Genomic DNA, 21,464 nt, shown 5'->3' with positions numbered 1-21,464 from the left:
TCTAGCAGGGACATACATTTAGCTTGCAAATATTAATTTGTATGATGATGCATGACAAACATGATTTGTTTCTATTAAATATACTAATATACCAATTTAGCTTCTTCACAAACTCAGTAATGTATGTTTTAAACTATTTTAATCTAACCAAATACCAAGTTATTCACAGGAAGGAATCAGTTTATAACAAAACCTTTTAGGGTAGTAATTATGGTGTCATCCAAAAGTTTACATTCTGATTTTAGAGAAGGCTAGAAAATATAATTCACCAACAATGTAGTCTCTGTATTAGAGCTGGGGCCAGGTAAAAGCTTAAAATTGCATGATTACTCGATTGTCATGTATTCCATTATCATTTATACTTCTGTCATTTGGGTTATCCGTAGCAGTTTTCTCAAAAAGACAGACTGCTGTAATAAAACGTTGATTAAAAGCATCTAAAATTGCATTTTTATTAGTGATAAGGATCTAAAATGATCAGTTGTGGCAGTGTGGTTAAGGGCAGAAAGTGTGCTCAGATTTTGAGATGGATTTGTTAAATTGGTTGAATTAATAAAAGAATACATAGATACCCAACTTGCTCTTAAATAACATTCACATCTATAGATCTACACATGTATGCATAAACATCAAACAAAATCATTTGACAACCCGTCTGGTCGTCACACAGTATAAACACAAACCAAAACAAAACGCTATTTTTTTTTGTCTATGCTGATTGGTCAGAACATTTAAGGACCTGGCCTTGTATTAACCTCCTATAAGAAGTATATAACCACTCCTGTTCGAGCATTATCCACGTGATATCGCAGTCTCCAAAACGTCGCAGATAGAAATTGCCATGAATAGAGTTATATGACGCCTTACTATAAATCCATGTCAGAAAAGAGTTTGTTCTATATACCCTTTTCTATCTGAACGTTACAAAACGTTGCGTCATGCTGAACACGCCTCCAGACGTTTCAAAGTTAAAAACAGACTGTTTATTTTCCAGGTTGCAGCTGAAATGTGCACGGACTAGTTTTTGTTCTGCTTATCGTTTTTGCATGCTCTTTTCAGATTTTGTCTGAAAGGAGTAGTAGTTATACATTTGTAGTAATATTAATCTGTCGAATTTTTCACATTTGTTTACACTGCTGTATTTCATAATATATATTTTGTATAGCTGACGTTATCTAGCGCGAGCAAGCACGTTATCTGGGGGTGAGGATTACAGTACTCGCATTATTTTTAGCCCGAAGTGAATAACGTCGATGTTTACTTTAGATGCACGTGTTGTTTGATCGTTTGTTCACACTGTTTTGCACATTTCTCCGATTTGTTTTCGTAACAGACCAGACGTTTGGGATTGCTATCAAACGGCAAAAAAATATTTTAAGAGCGCCATGGCGACCGAAGTAGAGACATGGACCACTGTTCAAAAGCACGACGGTGAGTATCTACACTGAGTAGCATGTGCAGTCATGCACGCTTGTTTTGAAGCAATAAATGGACAGATTGAATCAAGAAAACATGCTAGTGGCCATTGTCTCTGAAAGGCTTGTGCTGCAGTTTCAGCCACTCTCCACCATGTGCTCTCGTGCTCGAGCACTTGTGTACTAGCGCAAGGCTGTTAACATCGAAGCCAGCTAGCAAGTTAACTCGACGGCCAACTCACTTATTACGAATTGCAGAGTTATGTAGGTATAACTGTCTGACATCCATCGTTATATATTGTTAGAGGATACACTATCTCTTGCTCTGGTTAACAAGACGTTCTAGCAGTTAACCCTTTCAGGGTTTTAACGTCGCATTCCCTTCCGCTTTTTATCAGCTTACTTGCTGGCATTGCCATACGTTTTTAGCCTTCCGCTATTCAACATACGGATGTTTCTGTGATTGTTGGGAATTCAGTCAAGACACATTGTATACATTGTGGAAATTGGACTACACAATTAGCGACATAAAAGGGATTTTTTTTAAATGCCACTTTGAATAACATTTTCTTCACCTCTAGCCTGGAACTGCCATAAACGTCGGTGCATCAGTAGGTAAATTGTTGGCCAAGCTGGGCTGTATGTGTTTTTAATTATAATGTCAGAAATTGTATGAAATCTTACCTGACCCTTTGTTGTATTAGAATGCGGACAGACAAGGAACTGAATGTTGTTGTCAAACAACGCCACGCCCCCTTAACAGACGTGCAATCCGACGGTAACAGTAATCGCTACATTGACTATAGGATTCATGAACAAATACTGAAACAAATACAGCTGATTTATGGTTATGTACAGTGTTTGAGTAAAATGTCTATACGATATTGCAAATATTTTATTTAGCCATGGGAAATGAGACGGGTGCTTAAATCTGCTGTAATCACACTTATTGCGTTGATATGAATGTCCCTTGCTATGCAAAATGGTCGCATTATGTCTTCCACTTGCCAAAGCTGTTCTGTTTAATGTGTATATGGACTTGAACATAATACATTCAATCTTCCACATCCAGCACTGAAAGAGCAGATAATTCTGGATTGGTAGTCATACCACATATACCACCTTGTACTGTAGCTACTTCCGAAATCATGTTAGATTAGTGGCACCTTTCCATATGGACCGATCGAAATGCCTGATGTAATGCTTGCGTTTAATGCACTTTCACGTTACATGAGTAAAATGGGTGCCCTTTATTTTTATATAACTTATAAATTAAATTTTTGAGTTTTTATAACATGTTGAAAAATAAGAATTTACTACTTAAAATACACCCCCCCAAACACAATATTAGTATGTGCTTTGTACTTTACTAGCCTGAGTCACTGTTTGATATAGCGGTCCATACATTTGTACACCGATGGACTGGCTGCATTCTCTTATAAACTCTGTTGGCCCTAGTCTAGTCGAAGAAGGCCTGCCGTGCTTGATTACACAGCTAGACTACTGTGGCGGTGGTTACACTCTCTGTCAAAGACGCCTTTGTGTGTGGGTCAGAGGAGGGGGGTCAGACTGCAAACATACATGCCTATGTGGGTCTATTGAGCTCTGCACAACTGTCAGTGAGAGGATTTAACCCCTGAAACGCTGCATTGTCCATAGCACAGACGATGAATCTTGCACAGCCTTAGAATGAACCTAGCTGCAACTGGAACAAATTGCATTTGAATTATAAGTATGTTAGTTGATGTTTGTTTTCTGATTCATATTCACCAGGGCCACCCAACCCTGTCCCTGTTTCCTCAAACCCAGATCTAGCACGCCTGATTTGAATAATTAGCTGGGTGGAAAGCTAAGTCAGGTTTGTTGCAGCAGGGGTCTGAAAGGGTTTTGATAGAACGGTAGCCCACTTCGATTCAAACCACAGGTTTCCAGTGTGTCTTTTATGTCTGCAGACTGAGATGGGTGTTTAAAAATGTTCATTCTGGTATGTGTTTGTTGTCTTAGTCTTGCTGGACCATGCACTTGTGGCCAAGTTTCAGGCTCTTGGCAGAGGCAATCAGGTTTATGGCTTAAATAACCTGATAGTTGCTGGAGTTCATAATGTTAGTTGTTGTTAGTAAACTCTTCCAAAATAAGCTTCAACATGGTGGTGGCATCAGACTGTACAACTGGGAACTCTGTAACTCCAAGATGTAGGAAAGTTCTGTAACTCAACTGTGGTTCCTGGGTTTTTCATTGGCTGCCAAACCACTTGTATCACAGTGTGTTATGGTATATTTTGGTTTTTATTTTTCCACCCATTTATTAAGGTCACCAACCATTTGTCTTCATTTGTGAGTTGCCTGTTTTAACAAATTCCAATAACATGCTGACCAAATGTCAATTAAAGCCTTGTCACAACTCCACTCCTAATAGTTTGTCATTTATAAATTATATTGATTCTTGTGATTTGGTTCACCGCAATTGATCCAATTCAATGTATTTACCTCAAGGTTTCTCAGATCCCCACTACTGGCCATTCACACGTGGATTGAACCAAAGTCCCTGTTGTGAACTGTTTGGTAAGAACACGTGTACCTTTACACCCTGCCTCCCTCCTGATGTTAATGATGTCCATAGAGTGGAGAACAATAGAGCGTCTACTGCACTAAAATGTCAAGCTGGATTTGCACACGGCCTACTGACTACACACAATGTACGCTGTGGTTTGTCTACCTCTCAAACCGTAGCCATTTTAAGTTCAAAGGAGGAACTTAAACAAACATAGCTGGAAACTGATATGAGATTCATCCCAAATGCAATCCTAATCCCTTTATAGGGCATAACACTGGGGATAGGGAACGTTTGGGGATTTTGCCTGTTTGGGGGGGGGGGTTGCAAACACCTATTTAATTAAAACACTGATATCAGTTAAAGGAGCGCAAAACGTCACTTTTCAAAAAGCCTAATTGAATAATTGCCGTAATTGGAAATGGTGTCCTCACTGTTAAGCGTATTACCCCCAGTCAGCTCGCCAGTTGTATCGCCTATCTGGACTATCATCTGTGTCAGTTCCATACTGACAGTTGAATCTTCCCAGGACACAACCACCGACCAACATGCCCTGTCCTCTGCGTGACTTTAACCACACCCTAGTCAACCACTAGAGAGCTGGCGCTGTGTTCAGCAGGGCACACCGTATCATTGAGTTTTGCTACAGAGCATTTGGCTTGTAGATTACTGCTGTGCTTGATGGCACCTTCCTATTGTACTAGGTTTCAAAAGCTTTTCTCCACGTGGATAACAGCCCTGTCTGACAGCCGCTTGCGAGTACATTTGATCATGTTAAGGCTCCTTTGCACTGGCTTTGTGTTTGTGAAGCTCTGATAGCTTCCCCAAAAGGCTTTTGTAGAATGCTACGTTGGATGTTTGCTGCTTTTCCTGCTTATTCCTTTTAGATACTATTGATTTCTTTTCATCCAGAATCTTTGTGTGTGGTTAGGCCTGGCTCTGACCTGGACAATCTGAGAACCTGTTGCCAAGTTGTAAGTGGGTGGAGAAACACTTTCAGGAAGCTGGGAGGGTTGACAGAATTTGACATGGTGTGAGGTGACTGTGACCGTTCAGCAGGTAGGTCACTCATATAGCCAAACAGGCTGGAGAGATTGGGGATATGGAAACCAGGGTGCACAGTTCTGCAAATGTACCCTTGCACAGGTTTTGTGTTCCCAAAAGGCTTTTGTAGAGCTCTAGGTTGGATGATTGCTACTTTTTCTACTTATTCCTTTTAGATGCGGTTTTCTTTTCCTCCAGGTTCTTTGAAAATGTGGATTTAATTTTTTTGGGTAACTTTTCAGAACTGTGTTCCCTTTTTTGGTTTCCTTTTCTGTTTTCCATATCACCAGACACAACAATCTCTCAATCCTCCCAGCTCTCTGAAAGCGTTTCTTCACCCACTTACAAATGGGCAACAGGCTCTGAGTGTCCAGGTCAGAGCCAGGCCTATCCACACACACTCAAACCTGTAGGCTGATTAGCTTTCCAACTGAATAATAATGACCGCTAGGCTCGCAGGCTGCTAACAAAGGAATACCAGGTGTCGTTTTTGACGACGTCCCTCAATGACCTGGATTAAGCATAAAGCTTTTAGGAGGATATGTTGACTGTCCAGTGGATGTTGTTTTGGGGCGGTGGTAATGGGGTGCAGTTAATTTCCTAAGGCTACTGTAATAATATTAAGATGAGTGTTTTTGAGGTAAATGGTGTTTCAGACTTGGATTAGTCTATTTGCCTGAGTGCTCGTGGCACAGGCTGGATTAAATTCTGAGAGCAGAAGGGTTCTGTGATTGCTTCAGTCGTCACCAGACTGAGCTAAACACACCCACTTGGGACCTAACAACTGGAGGAGGCGACAAAAGAACTAAGAGAAACGCACTTTCAGTTCCCTAGAGAATGTGCATGTGCGCATTAATATCTGTTACACCGATTATGGCATTAGTATACATGATCTTGTGCTGGCACAAGCTGCGATAGTGAAGTTCGTTATGCGTCTTAATAAGTCAACTTAAGTATTAAACTAATCTGTTAACAATGGTATTACTATATGTAACTGTGATGTACTCCGGCCCTCTAAAGACCGCAGCACTGAGTTGTGAGGCGTGTGGCCTGTACTGTGCAACACAGGGAATTGTCCCTGTAAAGTTGCTGTTGCTTGTTAGGTGTGTTTTTTTTTTTCTGCTTTTGCATTGCTTGACTTAGCCTCACCCTGGCAGGAGTCCTCCCCGTTTCTCCTTCTCTGCTCCCCCGCTTTCCAGCAGGCCATGTTGGTTTTTTGGCCGGTTGACGCCAGTCAGGCCCTAATTTACTGCTCTGGCAGGGCACGAGGCCTCTGTGAAGAGGGGTGGAGGAGCGACTCGGTCAGTTGTTTACAGCTTCGCAGAGCCAGCGCGTATTCATGACCAATGGTAGGCTTGCCAACACTTGTGGTTAGAATAAGAGCGTGACAAGCTCTCTCTCTCTGCGACCAATATAGACCAATTCTGATTTTACAGTTGCTGTGTGTGTTGGCCACCTCCGTGCCACTACAACCTCACGGACCCCTGGCCTTTTCACACCATCTAGGAACCCTCTTCCCCTGATCGGTGTACGCCTTACTGACATCTCACTCTGGACTGATGGACATCCCTCTCAGGGCCCGGAAGCACAGGGATTGTCCAGCCTTCCAGGAATGCCGGGCCCCAGACTCCGCCCTAAATGTGACCTCTCTGTATCGGGCTTTGTTATGGAACACTACAGGGCAGCAGTCAGAAGTGGTGGCGTTTTGGACTGAGATGCGGGGCCCTCGCGGCCTGTAAAAGTAGTTTGACTGGCGCTAGGTCTCCGCCATTCTTCCTCCCTGTAATCCGTCAGGCCGTAACTCTCGCCGGGGCCTGTCGTCTTCCTGGCCCAACTCCGCAGGCGGGCTCCCGGGGTATTCATTACACCCTGTCAAATTCCTGCTTCTCCTGAGGCAATGCGTGGTGGGGGTGGTGGTGGTGGGGGTGGGAGGTCATGTGACTGGCGCGGGGTCCGACACTGCCATATGTAGTCAAGCTCATGCTGAGAGGTAGCCTCGACGCCGAAGTGGAGGCGAAAACGCTGACCTGAGCTCGTCCTCCCCATGTGCTGGCTCGCGTCAGGATCCCGGGCTCCGGCTCAGCTGTTGTTGTGTCCTGTCACACAGCCTTAATGCGATCACGTCTGAGCCATGTCTAACATGCGTACAGTGACCAGAGAATAGGTTTGGGAGGTGGGCTTGGGGTAGTCCTAGTGGAAGGACGTGCTGTCAAGCAGTGGCATCAGCTGTGGACTTGACACCTTTTTATGTCTGATCCCAATGCATCTTCCATTTTTTACAAAGGAGTATAGAGAATGTTGGCATTTACCCCTTTTGAGTTGTCATTTCATAAAAATCCAAGAGTAACTGGGAATTGTAGTTTAAATTAGGGAGGGGTTTCACAATTAATGTTTTAATATATATATATATATATATATATATATAGATAGAGATATAGATAGAGATATATAGAGATAGTAAACACAAACCTACTGACCCTTTTTAGGGTTAGGGTCTGAAAATACAGGACCCTTGACTGGGTCTTGAGTCCTGAGGTCCTTGGTTTATTTTTTTATTTTTCTTACTGCTTATCCCTTTTTGATTGAAGGATAAAAGCTAGTATAAAACCATTATGAAATGTGCATTTGTGGGATTTGGCACTGTTGGGATGTTAGGTTAGACATTTAGACTTAGTTTTGCACATTGTGTTCATGTGGACTAACCGCTAACACAGCTAACAGCTGGGAGTGTCCCATGCGGACCCAGCGTGCTCTAGTGTACAAGCTGACATGTTTATCTTAGCTCTTCAAACTAGCTCCTCTTTCGGTTGATGAAAAACATGGGTTGTTCTGTATCATTAAAATGCAAACCGTTCAAAAGCAGATAAGATTGATAGGGTTGCTTAACGGACCAGCGTTCCGCACTGTTATCTCTGCTTACCCCATTATTGGGTGGACCTGATAAAATAAGCCTTTGTCATAAAAAGAGGGTGGAGTCTCGACCCTGTTGACAGTGGAAGGTATGGACTTAGTGTGCATCACGACGTATTTACCTTTAAAACATTTATGATCCTGGCTTAATGGTCCCTAGCAGCTGGTTCGTATCATAAAGCTATAAACCTCTGAAGGGCCATTGCTGTAAACATTTCATAATTCTGTTTTAAGCTGCAGCACAGAGCACCCATCTAGATACATGTCTGATGGGGAACGCTCTGTAGGTTGAAGCAATAAGATGCGTAAGTTATTACAAGCTACCAGCTGCCTTAAGATTAACTACAAGCTGAAAGCCAATGTTGGTATCACCGGAGTCCGTTCCTACTCGCCTGTGTGGGCAGGATAGTTCAAAGTTGTTGACGCTAGTCTTCATTCTCCAGAGATTAACAGCAGTTCTGTACCAGAATACGCTCCTCCTTGAACATTCCACAAGCTGAGGTTTTGGATATTTTCCTCGATTTACTGTCGCTCCCTCTCTTCTGTCTTTCTTTTTTGCTCTGTAATCCTTTAGCGATCATAATCTCATGAACGGTCAAGTTTTACATACTGTGTCTGTTGTTGTACTAATAGCACTGAACAAGACCGCTCAGTCTACTTCTTAACCCAACAGGATGCCAGCCTGCTGGTTTTTGTATTTACCTGAAGTTTATATTTGATTTATACTGAAGCTTCAAACTGTCCCGTATCCGTTCATAGGGGTGTTCTCCTTCGACAACAACGCAGAGCTGGACGAGGACGAGGCAGCGCTCGAGGCCGAGGTGAATGGCAACTGGACGCCACAGGAGAAGGCCCTCCACGAGGCACGGCTCAAGGCCAAAGCCAAGCGGCGGCTGCGCAAGTCTTCATCCCGCAGCGAGTCGCTGTCGGAGTCGCTGTCCGGTGAGCTGGCGGGCGGAGATCCGCACAGCCCAAAGGGCAAGGTGCCCGTTCCCAACGACCGCAAGTCTAGGGCGGGCAAGGGCCGGGGCCTGCCCAAGAAAGGTACGTGCCGACGTTTCACGGTTAATCACGATATAGGGGCCTGCCCAAGCAAAGGGCGCTAATCACTGCAGATTTTTGTTTCTTTTTGCCTGTGCTAATATTTTGAGCTACAGTTCAGATGGACACAAGAGTTTTACCCTGTTTGTCTGTGGCCTTAACCGTTTTTGTACGGGAACATAATTGTGGGGAACCGCACCCAATGCAGTGCGTGAGGCTGAGGGCATGTCACTGGGTTCACACAACGAATGTATACTCAGCGTGCGTCTAATGCTCTCTCGTCAGGCGGTGCGGGAGGTAAAGGCGTGTGGGGAGCGGCAGGGATGGTCTACGAAGTCGAGGAGCTAGACGTCAAGGACCCCAACTACGACGCCATTGAACAGGTAGGAGGTGTGTGTGTGTGTGTACATGAGCTTTCTGTTACCCCATGTCAACAAAGTAGCGCCTCTGCATACACCCATGACCTCTACACCTCTCCAACTGCCGCCACCGATACAAAAAAAACAATATGTTGTCAGCTCCCTGCGTCTGACGATGTGGCTATGGGATCAGTTTCTTTCTCTGGTGGTTTTGCTCTGAGCTCTGCTTTTGGACTAGCTTTGTTCAGAAGTGGCCAGTCATCACAAAGCCGTGGCCTCACGTTGGATTACAGACCTTTTATAGCCATGCTACCGCCGATGGGAGGGCCAGACGGACACTGGTGGTAGATGCAGTGGACACATACTCCCAGGCGAACAGGTATTGTCCCATATAGACAAATGTTCCCAACTGGGAGTCCTCAGGAGTCTCGTGTGTTTCGTATTGGACGTAAACACAACCTTGTTGGCCCCATCCATTACCGCAGTTCTAAGTAGCATAATCTCGTCTCCAGTCCGTTCCGCGCAGTTCACATAAGCCAAGCACAGAATCCATTTGAAGTTGGCTTTAGATGTTAACTAATCAAAATACTGTGAGGCATGGCTCCAAATGTAGCAGTATTTTGAATGTTTGATTATGTAAAGAAACATCTGTCGATCACATCCTGCCTAGCCAGCGCCCACCACAGCCTATTAGAAAAGGGATGCTAACATGGACCCAGTTTTCTAACAATAACTGTTTAATGAAGCAGTAACTGCCATGTTCTGTCCCGAATTAGTGCTTTATCAAGATGGCTCAGCAGCACTGTTGACTCAGTTGTCCCTCAAGTGTTAAGATGATGCAGAAACAAGACTATGACTTGCATTATGAATCATACCATGGCTTTTTAAAGGTTGGAATAGGTAACAATGTTACTTTTGTATGACATTTTGGATGAATTACCTTACAAATACACTGTTGTATACTCTGAAAGAAAAGGTTCCTGCTATATTCTTTTGGGGATCTTTATTGGAACTTGGGGGTGGGGGGGCTTCAAGTTTCTTATGGAAAAATGTTTAAGGGTGTTTCAAATAACTTAAAATGGTTCCTTAAATAAGTATTTTAGAAACCTGCCCACTTTGTTCTTTTAACCATTTTTGAGGAATTATTGGAAGAACAGATTTAGTTATCACTTTCAATTGAGGATCTCCTCCCAGAACCTTTTGCTAAGAAGTTATACCTACTTGGCCAAGCCAATACGTTCCTGTCTTACCTTCTGCATTGGTAATAAAATTGTGAACATTTAGCCTCTGAAGATGTGTACATTTCTACCTGGTTTTTGCTCCCGTCGCACTTAATGTTTTCAAACAGAGTCCCCAGTTTTAGCTTGAAGTGGATGCTGAAGGCCGTTTATGTTTGCCTTCCTGTGTGAGGTCACTAACCGAACCCTGCAGTGGGAAAAGGGCTCTAATCAAGGTTATTTCGCAAGAGATAAAAACCTGGAAATAAACTGATAGTGCGAGCCGTATTCTAGTTTGGCCTTGAGTGCTGCTGTTGCAGACGCTGCTTTGGAAGGGTGAATGCAGGCCAGCCGGTACTGTTTCACTACCTACTCCAGGGTTCGTTAGAGACTCGTGACCTGACTTACATTGGGCATGGACTCTGGCATCTTAATCTTTGTCAAAAAGTTTCTTTCTCATAACTACAAAAGCAAATGGTGGCTGTATTATTCTTTCTAGTTTGCCCTAGAACTGTGCCGGACTGATGATTCTGCGCACCAAAATGGTTGGGCCGCAATTTTTGGTGCAACTCTTGAACATGTGATTCGGGTACGAAGGATTACGACTCAACCACTAGGGACTTGGAACTTGATTTCAGACTCGTGATTTATTGGCTACAACACCAGCAGCAGGTAGCTAGTGAATAGTGATACTGAGGAACTAATAGTCACTCACTAACATCTCCCAGTAGTGGTGTTTCTAGGATCACTTGTAGCTAGGTTGTTAGTGAAGTAAAGGCAAATTATAAGGGTCTGATAGGTCTTGTTTGTAAGACTGAAAGTAAGCTTCCATCCCCACTCACTTTTCTAAAGTAACCACTCATCAAAAACAACTTAATCTGTGAAATTTTAACTGCTCAAGCTGATAAGCTTATGGGTTTGGGCACTGGCATGTACCTCTGTTAGTTGACACAATAGTGACACTTGGTCTTCCTGGAGTCTAACTGTTGTGGAATAACAAGTTATTAGTCCAACAATACCAGAACAGTTTTGGTCATTCCTAAAGTTCAAGTACTGGTAAGGGAAAACAGGAAAGTGAGTCAGAGAGTTGGGTAAAGGACAAACTCCTCCCTCGCGCCTCTAATGGTGTTTTGTCCATTAAGAGAACCTGGTTTTTAGTAGTAGTTGGTCAAGACAATAGAGATCTTATTCTCCGCTCGAGTTTCCTGATGTCCTGTTTACTGAGGAGCAAGCTGACTTTCTCCAAGATAAGCCGGAGTCAATCATAAGGCTTGTTATTGTTTCAATAAATATCAATCCTTCAGTGGAGCAAGTGGTCTGTTTATATTTATAGCTTAGAAGCCTATATCAGCACTGCCACGGTACCGCCATCGTGCGGTTATGTGGACCCTATCCTGGCTTTTCAGAGCCATTTACTGTCTTTTACCCCTGTAATATTCCTTAACATGTGCACCATAGTCCTGTATAGAATAATGCATTCTAAACATGGAAATTCTTTCATAGATTCCACACAGTGTTTAAGTATGTAACTTTTTGTTACTGATTAACCGTCTTTAGAAGTCATAATTAGTTGGAGTCCATCTTTGGGGAATTAAGTTTCACATGGTAAACCTGACTGTGGGTGGTCTGTGGGAGGTCCTACAGTTGGATAGTAAAAACTAAGAAAAACTACATCATGAACACAGGAGCCAATCTTGAATAATGTTTTTGAAAAGCACTAATCAAGGGTAAGATAGAAGAACGTTTACCGGGCATTGAATTTCTCTGAAGCAGAGTGAATTCCATTATTAAAAAAAGGAGAGAATATGCCACTGTGAATCTCTTTAAAATAGGCCGTCCTCAAAAACCAGGTGAGAAAGAAGTGGAAGGAGATTGAGAACATGGTCAAAACCCCTAGGGCTTGGGAGAAGATTCAGCTTCCAACAGGACAATGACCCCAAGCGGTCTGCCAAAGCTGTAGTGGCTTTAAAACAAAGGCCAATGTCCTGGAGTGGCCCAGTCAATGCCAGACCTTAATCCAACAGAATATGTGGGTAGGGTTGAAAATTACTGTTCACCAAATGTCCTGGTTGATTTAAAAAAACATTTAAAAAAAAATACGCCTGTACCAAATATTGTCAGAAAGTGGGGAACACCTATTCAATCAGTTCATTAGAAATTGAAAACATATATTTTTTTTTATGTTATTCTTTACTTTGAAGAATACCTTGTTAAATGTGTGCTGATATAACCGGTTTGAAGTTACACAAAATGTTCTTGCCCATAAAAAGCTAAGTATTTATTTTTTTAAATTTTTTTTTAAAGGGTGACACTGTGTACGCCACAGTTGTTCCGGAGCTGGATGAGAAGGAACTGGAGAAGACTGTCAACCCAATCGTACAGGAATACTTTGAGCACGGGGACACAAAAGAAGTCCAGGTAAGCGATTTGCATGTGGTTCTCCAGAGAAGAGGTGAATGTATGAAAAATAGGTTATGTGATTGCGTTTTGGTGGCAGCGAATCTACTTTGCTTAGGTTTTTTCTCAACCAAGCAAAATCCTGGCAGTTGAATTGTTATTTATGTTTGCTGACAAAGCCTTTGCTGCGTGCGTGCGTGGCCCCTCTGGTGGACCCTGACCACATTTTGACCCTTCCCGTCAGATGCTGCTGAAAGATCTGAACCTGGGCCATCACAAGTACGAGTTCTCCAGCTTGGCCGTCTCCTTGTCTCTGGAGGGCAAGGCCAGCCATCGGGAGCTCACCTCCAGGCTACTCAGCGACCTGGTGGGCAAGGAGCTCTCCGAGTCTGACATGGCCCGCGCCTTTGACAAGATTCTCAAAGAGCTGCCGGACCTCATTCTGGACACACCAGAGGCACCACAGGTAGTGGGGATGAGATGAGATGGTGGAGGAGAATAAAACAATGAGGTTAATTATCGCTTGTGGTTGCCTGGCCTCATCATGTGGCGGCTTTGTCGCCTGGGGAGCTCAATTGAGGGAAGGATTCTGAATTTCTGGTTAAGCGAGCAGAGGGGTAATGACCGATATGGCATTAGATGTTCTTCATAAGACACACCTCCACATTGAATGTGCCGAGGCCACTGGGAGTTCCTACGAATAAGTATCGTAACACCAAATTGGGGATGAAAACAGGGCAATAACTAAATTAAATATATTTCTGTTGTTCCATTGTGCGGTGGGTAGTGTCGTTCAGTCGTATGGTCAGTACCTTGTGTGACCTGTTCTTGTGACATAAAGTGCGTAACAAGACAGGGATTATTTACTATATTTAACCTAATAGGTTGGACTGTTTTAACTGATTTAGAGCTTTGTCCAACTCAACAGATGCTGGGACAGTTCATTGCCCGGGCCATAGCGGATCATGCTTTACCCATGTCATTCCTGGACCGCTACAAAGGCAAAGTTGACTGCGACTACGCCAGGTGAGCCCCAATCAGGAGGTTGAGGACTTGGGCTTTGGCATATGGAAAGGCAGTTGCCCCTGAAAGTTGATGTAGGACATACCGGTTTTAAAGTTCAACAAATCCTAGATCTGTTGCCAAAAACTGAAACTGTGGAAACGGCCCTCTTAACATCAAAGCAGCCTGAGGCAGTTTTCAACTGCCCGGTAAGGGTCCAGCATGGAAGCTTCTAGTCTTTCTCTAAGCAACGGCATGGTCCCCCTGGTTCTGATAACAGGGTCGTTTCACCCTAATGTTTGGAATGTCTGATTTTCCGTTGTTAAACAAGTAATACCCACACCTGAGAAAGAGAACTTAAATGTAAATGACCCGGTTTATTTATTCTGCTACGGTGAAAGTCCACTTTGTATTACCAGACACGCAGATTTTATAATTAAAACATAAAACCACCTAATGGATAATACATTTCAAATTATTGTGGGCCACAGTTTCTCTAAAATGCTGCTCTTAAAGGTACATTTCATGTCTGTTAATATGGTCTTACCATATGTGGCATAGAAATTGTGAATATCCTCCCACAACACTACTATGAGGGTAACTACATTTCACTGGCTGAAACGTGTAATCTACATTTCCTGGCTGTAAGGCACCCACAATATCCAGAATTAATTAAGGGTGTCCAGCTCTTAATGAGGAATTATCAGGTCAGCGATTGTTTTGCAATCTCAAAAAGGCTAGCTAGCACGCTCTCAGTAATTTGTAGAACTAGATGTGCCCTATTTTGAAACGCTGAGCTTCCTGGGTGGTAAGAGGACTCCCGCCTGGCCTTTGTTTTTGCAAAGTCCAACAGCTCTATGAGCAATCAGTGAACCACAAACATTTGTTAGATTACATCACTCCATTTTTGCATCCGACAGCATCAATTACATCATTGTCTGAAGTTCTCTGATGCAAAATAATAAATAAAAAAAACTGCTGATGTGCATAATCATATTTGGAACTACGCTAATCACTTGTAACTGGGAGACTGTAAAAAAAAAACACCAAACTCTTTTTATATGGTGGATTTTCCCTTTTTCAATACATGAAATATATTACAAGCAAAACCATTTCGGCAAGTCTGACCTCATTTTGAATTCCCGTGTTTCATTTCTCGCGGTTGCTTGCCATGTTTGTCTGTTGTCATTGTCTTTTCTCTGCAGTTGTGGTTATGGTCGGTTCCCTTGACCGCTGTGGTTATTCCTCTCCCCTCAGGGCTGCGTTGGACCGTGCGGCGGTGCTCCTCTCCATGAAGCGGGAGATGGTGCGTCTGGACAACGTGTGGGGTGTGGGCGGGGGCCTGAGACCTGTCAAACACCTCGTCAAAGAGGTAAGAGCCAATAAGGAGGGGACCTGGTGCACTGCCAGTCAGGGTGGATGCCTAAGTTAAAATCAGTGAGATGCCTGTATTAATTTCTTTCCAGTTACGCAACCAACCCTCCCTCCTTGTTCTGGATGTATTCATGAATTGTGAAGCCTTGTTGGTGGTGCTAGAACACACCCAGGCAGAATCAAATTGCATCTCGGCAATCTTAATCACTGCCTTGCAAGTGGCAGAAACGTGTAAAACCAGTCGACGATTTGTTGTTGTTCTCTGCAGCGTCTAAAATGGGTCGCCTGTACGTTCTCACTATCGGACTAAACACATCTGACCTGAACCATCACATTTTGTGTTCAGAATGGATCGCTATGGGCTCTACTCAAATGTAGCACACCTTGTAAGGAGTAGGCAGCCATTTGTGATACAGGGAACAGTGTCTGGTGTTCTGGATCTGCGCTGGTCTGTTATGTAATCGAAACGCAACAAGAAGGGAGGGAGTTCGATGTACATGCTGGGGGAAAAGGCCACGGCGAGCCCTGCCAGGCCTGTGTCAGCACAACGCTCCCCCACGGAGAGCTCGGCTCAGATGGAAAAGCCAAAAACTAGAGTTCAAATACACACGTCGGGGCTCGTGCATGCCGGGATGATTGCAGAGGCACAGTTACACACACACGCGTGCCTGTTTTGGTTTTCATGTCATGAGGTCAGGTTAACGGATCATCTTGCACCATTCTTTGTGTGTGTATGTGTCTGCGTGCCTGCTTGTAAATGAGCATGGCTTTACAAACGTTTGGAATCCCAATTCTGACCTTTCCCCCTGATAATTGGACTTGGGACCGATCGCAACAGACGTTTTTGGTCAGAAGGCTAGTCGGTGAGGAAAGATTCCTGTGCAAATGCTGCCTTATTGTCAGTAATCTGTACACCGACGCGTCTGTCTCTGCTGTCCAGAGGCCCATATCCTTCCTGTCCTTGTGGGTCCCCAGGCCCTGATCATGTGGGGTTTTCCCTGGGCTACAGTGGACACCAACACCGCCTGCCAGAACAGGACTGCCTTGTGTCATTTTCAAGTGGTACACGAGCGTTCTGTGTATAGCGTGCTCTTTTTTTTTTTTTTCAAAAGAAAGTATGGGCCTTGTTTCCAAAGTAGTTAGGACCAGGACCCCAGGCTGTACTTTAAGATTCCTGAGGTGTTTTAGGGGTACTCCGGGCTGAACTAAGTTCAGTAGGCGGTACAGTTACCGTAACAGGTAGCAAGCTAATCAAATAAGGAGTGGGGGATGTCATTATAGGTACGCATTTTCCTTCTGTCCTCTTCATCTTCTTTTCTTTGGTAGTTATTTAGCGAAAACTGGAAATATCTGTTACAGGGTGTGTTTTGACAACAATCTTTGATTCTGATCATGTGTTTATTAGGAATACCACTGCCATGTTGTTGCTTTGTTTAGGTGTGGGTGGTTTCCCTGTTGAGGACGGGGCAGAAACATAGAAAATGACAGTAGGTTTTAGGGAAAATATCCCTTTCAATGGTAGTACCATTTTGTCCCAGCACGGAGAGATTCCTAATGTTTGCGTGCTTCATCTGTGTAAGCGAATAGGCTGGCGAGGGCCGCTTGTAAAGCCAGGGTTAATATGAATAATACCGAAACCGCACGACAATAGTAGCAATGATGTAGCCAGTCAGTGTCAGTGACAGTTTGCTGGGGTTCTATTTTCGGACGTGTGGCGGCGAGAAACCGCGAGACTAATGGGAAGGCCTCCGGGGCATGTGATGCGTCCCAAACGCCCTCCAGTTCCCTTTTATAGTGTACTACCTTTTGACCAGGGCTCATGGGAAGTGCACTCTAAATGGAGTGCGCGCCATATGAGAAGGTATGTGGAACTTCTCCTAATTGGGGATGCGGCCATCTCCCCCGGGTCGGCCCTTGTATTATGGCCTTATTCTGACCAGGGGAACGTTGTCGGCCATAGCCTGGGATTGCAATAGATTGGCAGATGAGGTACCTATTTACAGACTGAGTTTGATTGGCACCGATTGCCAGGCGTGGTTGGAATGAGGTCAAGATTGGGTACACGTACTTGTCCGCTTGAGACGGCGCACCCATTCAACCGTCAACGATGGCCACCGCCAAAACTGTCTCCGTATTTCCCTGCAAACTAACTGACTTCGGGGTTTACCGAAGGAAAGAATGAACACCGAAACTGGTAGCCTGCTCAGTGCCTGTCTCCAGTGGAGGGAGGGGCTTATCTTCTGGAATATTCAAACAAAGAAACCGACTTGAATAGTTTTCCACAGGAAAAGGAAGACCAGCCCAAGCTAGGCATTAAGCAAACGAGTACATGGTTCACAAATGGACTAGGATGCGAAGTTTAAGGGCTACACCGACACTCTGGTTGTTAAACACTGCAATTGGCTGACTTTTCTCGTCGTTAGAGGTACACTCATGACTTCAGCTGCACTGGAAGGTTAAAGGTTATTGTGGAGAAGTAGGTCCTTAGTCACTGCTGAGAGCCTTATTGGGGAATATGAACATTTAATCGAAGGAACCTAATATTTCGCTTAGTGGGATTGAATCTTGGTCGTCACATACGGGAGGATTTTATCCAGGGGCGGTAAATGATTGGGAAGAGAGCGATTTGATTGGTGCCTTTTGAACGTTTTATTGATGTTTTAGATGAACTTGCTGCTGAAGGAGTACCTGGTGTCGGGTGAGGTTAAAGAGGCGGAGCGTTGCCTGCGGGACCTTGAAGTGCCTCATTTCCACCACGAGCTTGTCTATGAGGTAAACCTCTCTACCGGAAGGGCATTGGGTCATTTTAGAAGGGCATTGTATCAGAAATGTATCCCAATTTTTATGTATTTAGCTGTCTGTTGTAAGAGCTAGTCTGATCCCATAATGATCCATCTGAAATCCCCTTCCTGCTAAGAAGTCCCACCATTTCTTTCCCTGCAAACCAATCCTTGATTTAAGGACACTATCTGCCATTTCTCAATTCGAATCATACTGCTAATCTTATTCCAGACCCATACCATAATGTTAATCAGTATTCTAATATTGGCTTTTTTCAGAATGCTCAACATATAACCAATTTTGACATTGTGGCTAAAATAAGATTAGAGCCCTTCTCTGTTGAGATTTATAGAAATACTGCCCCCATGTGGTAATATAAGGGAATTACACCTCTGTCCAAAAGAAATCCATAGATCCTTATCTCCTGACCACATACGTTTGCATGTTTGAAGTCCAACGCAACTCCTTCCCTCTCCTTTTCTCCTGCCTGGTCACTAGGCCGTTGTCATGGTGCTGGAGTCCAATGGGGACACAGCCATTAAGATGATGTGTCAGCTCCTCAAGTCCTTCTGGAAGACTGGCCTCATCACAGTGGACCAGATGAACAGGGTACGTGCGCATTACACACCAGAATCTCTTGATGATAAAAAGATACTGAAATAAAATACATCTCAAATTTTACAGCACTGCCATAATAAACGTAGATGATTACCAGCGTCAGACATTAGATTAAAAAAAGAGGCACAGATGGTACCACAGAGCAATTTAACTCTACCCTGTCAAGGCATCTCAAACTGTTGCAGGAATTTCTCTTGACCTCTGAAGTGACATCATGATTTGTTTAACCTTCTCCTGATGTTTTACGATTTGAGATTATTTTATAGAAGTATGCTTGTTTGCAAATCATCTTTACCGTAACCGTTAACTTGTGCTCCAGGGGTTCCAGCGAGTGTACGACGAGCTGCCGGAAATATACCTGGACGTGCCCCATGCCCACACCATCATGGAGTCCTTTGTGGATCTCTGCTACCAAGAGTCAGTCATCACCAAACTGCTAAGGGACACCTGCCCCTCCAGGTCTGTCTCTCAGTTGAGCACTGAACAGGTTCTAAGTTATTGAATTAACTAAAAAAATTTTGGGTAAGAGGATGTTCCCAATTGTATAAGCTGACTACCTGTTCTGTCTGTCCACCAGGGGACGTAAGCGCTTTGTGAGCGAGGGAGATGGTGGTCTGATCAAGAACTAGTGTGGAGGAGGAGGTGCTATACGTTCTCCTCGTCCGCCCCGACCCCTGATCTGCTGGCTTGAGGCTGGACAGGCTGGCGGTTGGACTCCCCTGCTCCACCTCCAGACCTCTGTCATCAAAACCGCCCACACACACACACACACGCACACAACTATGCACACCTTGGACGTTGAGATCAGGTGGAGGACGAGCAAGGAGACCGGCCGATTTTTTTTTTCTTCTTTCTGGTCATTTTTGTAGGAAAGGTGTTTGGTGGTCACACTTCAGTCTGTTCTGTTAGTCTGAATAGATTCTGTGAGTCGAGGCCCAGAAGAAAGGAGGTAAAGGAGGGGGGGGCACTTAAGATGGCATCACGGGGTTAAGGATCAACCGGAAGTGGAAAGGGGATTACGTGTTGTCTAGTGCTGGGCACCGGGTGATTTGGTTTAATGTTCCTTTGCTACACCAGTGACAGTCTTTCTTGTCATTTTCTATTCGCTTTGCATGTACAGTCTAATACTCATGGAATAAATCCATTAAAAAAAAAAGGAAAAAAAAGAAATTCTAAAGCACTCATAAAAAATAAAAAAACTTGGCAGCCGTGTACTGTAATGAAGTAAGTGCTCATTATGACCTGAATTGCTGTTTGGAATGACAGTGACCTCTGCATTTCTTGTTTTGGCCAAAGCTTTTGATGTAATTCGAAGACAACATTTTTATGGTTCTTCTGGAATTATTTGTGTTTTGTTTCATTTTGCCCTGTCTTTTGGATTATTTCTCAGTCCACTCCACATCAGTACATTTAGATTTTAGGCGAGTTTGATCAATGTAATAAGCACAGCAGCAGCCAGTCACAAAAAGGTTTGTCAGGAAAAGTCCACATCGGGAACTTCCTCATCTTAGTGGAAGGTATGTCCCTTTTTAGTACAAACACTCAGGATCTCTAAAGCCTCTCTCTTGCTGGTCTGTTGACAGTGATAGAAACTGGACTCTTGACAGGCACAGAAAACCCTTCAGTGTGTTGATGTAATCGTATGGTGACATTCTTATTCACAAACTCCCACCATTACACCTCATCCAGTTGAACCATTGGTGCCTGTATCCAAGGCAGCCCTGGGTTGATGGTTATAGGGTTTTCAGTCCGATAACTAAAGCCATGCTTGATTGAGCTTGCCTGGCTCTGCGGAACCCATCAAATGTCTCCCGGCCTTTCAGGCGCTCCAGGCAGGCTACATCAAACGCTCAAAATATTTGAAAGAGAATTCATTTGAACTCTGGTCTGGTCCCAGGAGTGTGTGAGAGAAACTGAAGTCTTATCGCTGATGTAGCAGTGCTCGTATGAGAATGCAATGGATGTTTCATGTCTCTGTTGACCAATATGTAAAAACGGCTCCAAATCATAATGTGATGGTTCAGGATGGGGAAAATGTACATATTTTCAGTGATAAAAAAAAAAGGCTACTTAATTGGTGAGGTTTTGAGTGTGTCACCTGTTTTAACTATATCCTAATGGTTTGGCAATGGCTTGAACCATTATGAAGGTGTGAGGGGCTTTTGACTTAGGGCAGTGTACATCAGCTTTTCATCAGTGATGGGGAAAACATTTTCTTCAACATTAATATTTCAAAATATTTTGCTCATTCGATTCTTCTGTTAATTTGTCCTTTTCAAGTGAATATATATATATATTTTTATGGACTAGAATGCAAGGCTGTAATGTAAAAGCAAACAAGGTGTTCTTCCCTGCAGCATGGAATCTGAGAAAAAGGTCCTGATCCATGGAAGAATAATGGACACTGGTGAAATATTTTCGACTTCGTTGAGTTTTGGTGTAACAACATGCCAATTGTCAGTCCAAATAACAGATACTTGGTAGGTGTTATCTCAGTCCTATACAGTTAAATTACATTTGTTTTCAGCTCTTACAAAATATATTCTATATATACCTATACAATTGAAACATTTTCTTTTCTACATTTAAGCCCCAAAGAGCCATTTTTGTATTGATGTTGATGATTGGTATCTTTCTGACATTATTTTTTGATCAGCAAACCGTTTCCAACTGCCTGACTCATGCAGATCATGTCAATAAAATTCCATACTGCTCTTCAGTGTAATATTTTTTTCCTATGATTTGTTTATTGAATG

General features: G+C 43.6%; 1 protein-coding gene across 2 annotated transcripts; it reads left to right on the top strand.

Annotated features, from left to right (window-relative positions):
- The first annotated feature begins 975 nt into the window (after positions 1–975).
- pdcd4a (programmed cell death 4a) lies at positions 976–21,433 on the top strand. Of its 2 annotated transcripts, XM_010902647.4 has the most exons (12): positions 976–1,203; positions 1,334–1,431; positions 8,679–8,963; positions 9,246–9,343; positions 12,841–12,954; positions 13,178–13,399; positions 13,862–13,959; positions 15,193–15,307; positions 17,974–18,081; positions 18,589–18,699; positions 19,028–19,167; positions 19,286–21,433. In XM_010902647.4, the coding sequence occupies exons 2-12, from the start codon at positions 1,386–1,388 to the stop codon at positions 19,335–19,337; spliced, it is 1,389 nt and encodes a 462-aa protein (XP_010900949.1). In that variant the 5' UTR covers positions 976–1,203; positions 1,334–1,385; the 3' UTR covers positions 19,338–21,433. The 2 variants fall into 2 exon arrangements, with proteins under 2 accessions (XP_010900949.1, XP_019899462.1); XM_020043903.2 differs by lacking the exon at positions 976–1,203 and having other exon boundaries at positions 1,210–1,431.
- Positions 21,434–21,464: the final 31 nt, after the last annotated feature.

Source organism: Esox lucius, chromosome 25, assembly GCF_011004845.1.
Source record: "Esox lucius isolate fEsoLuc1 chromosome 25, fEsoLuc1.pri, whole genome shotgun sequence".
NCBI lineage: Eukaryota > Metazoa > Chordata > Actinopteri > Esociformes > Esocidae > Esox > Esox lucius.
Note: the sequence above shows the minus strand (reverse complement) of the source record. Positions and strands in the feature narration are given on the sequence as shown.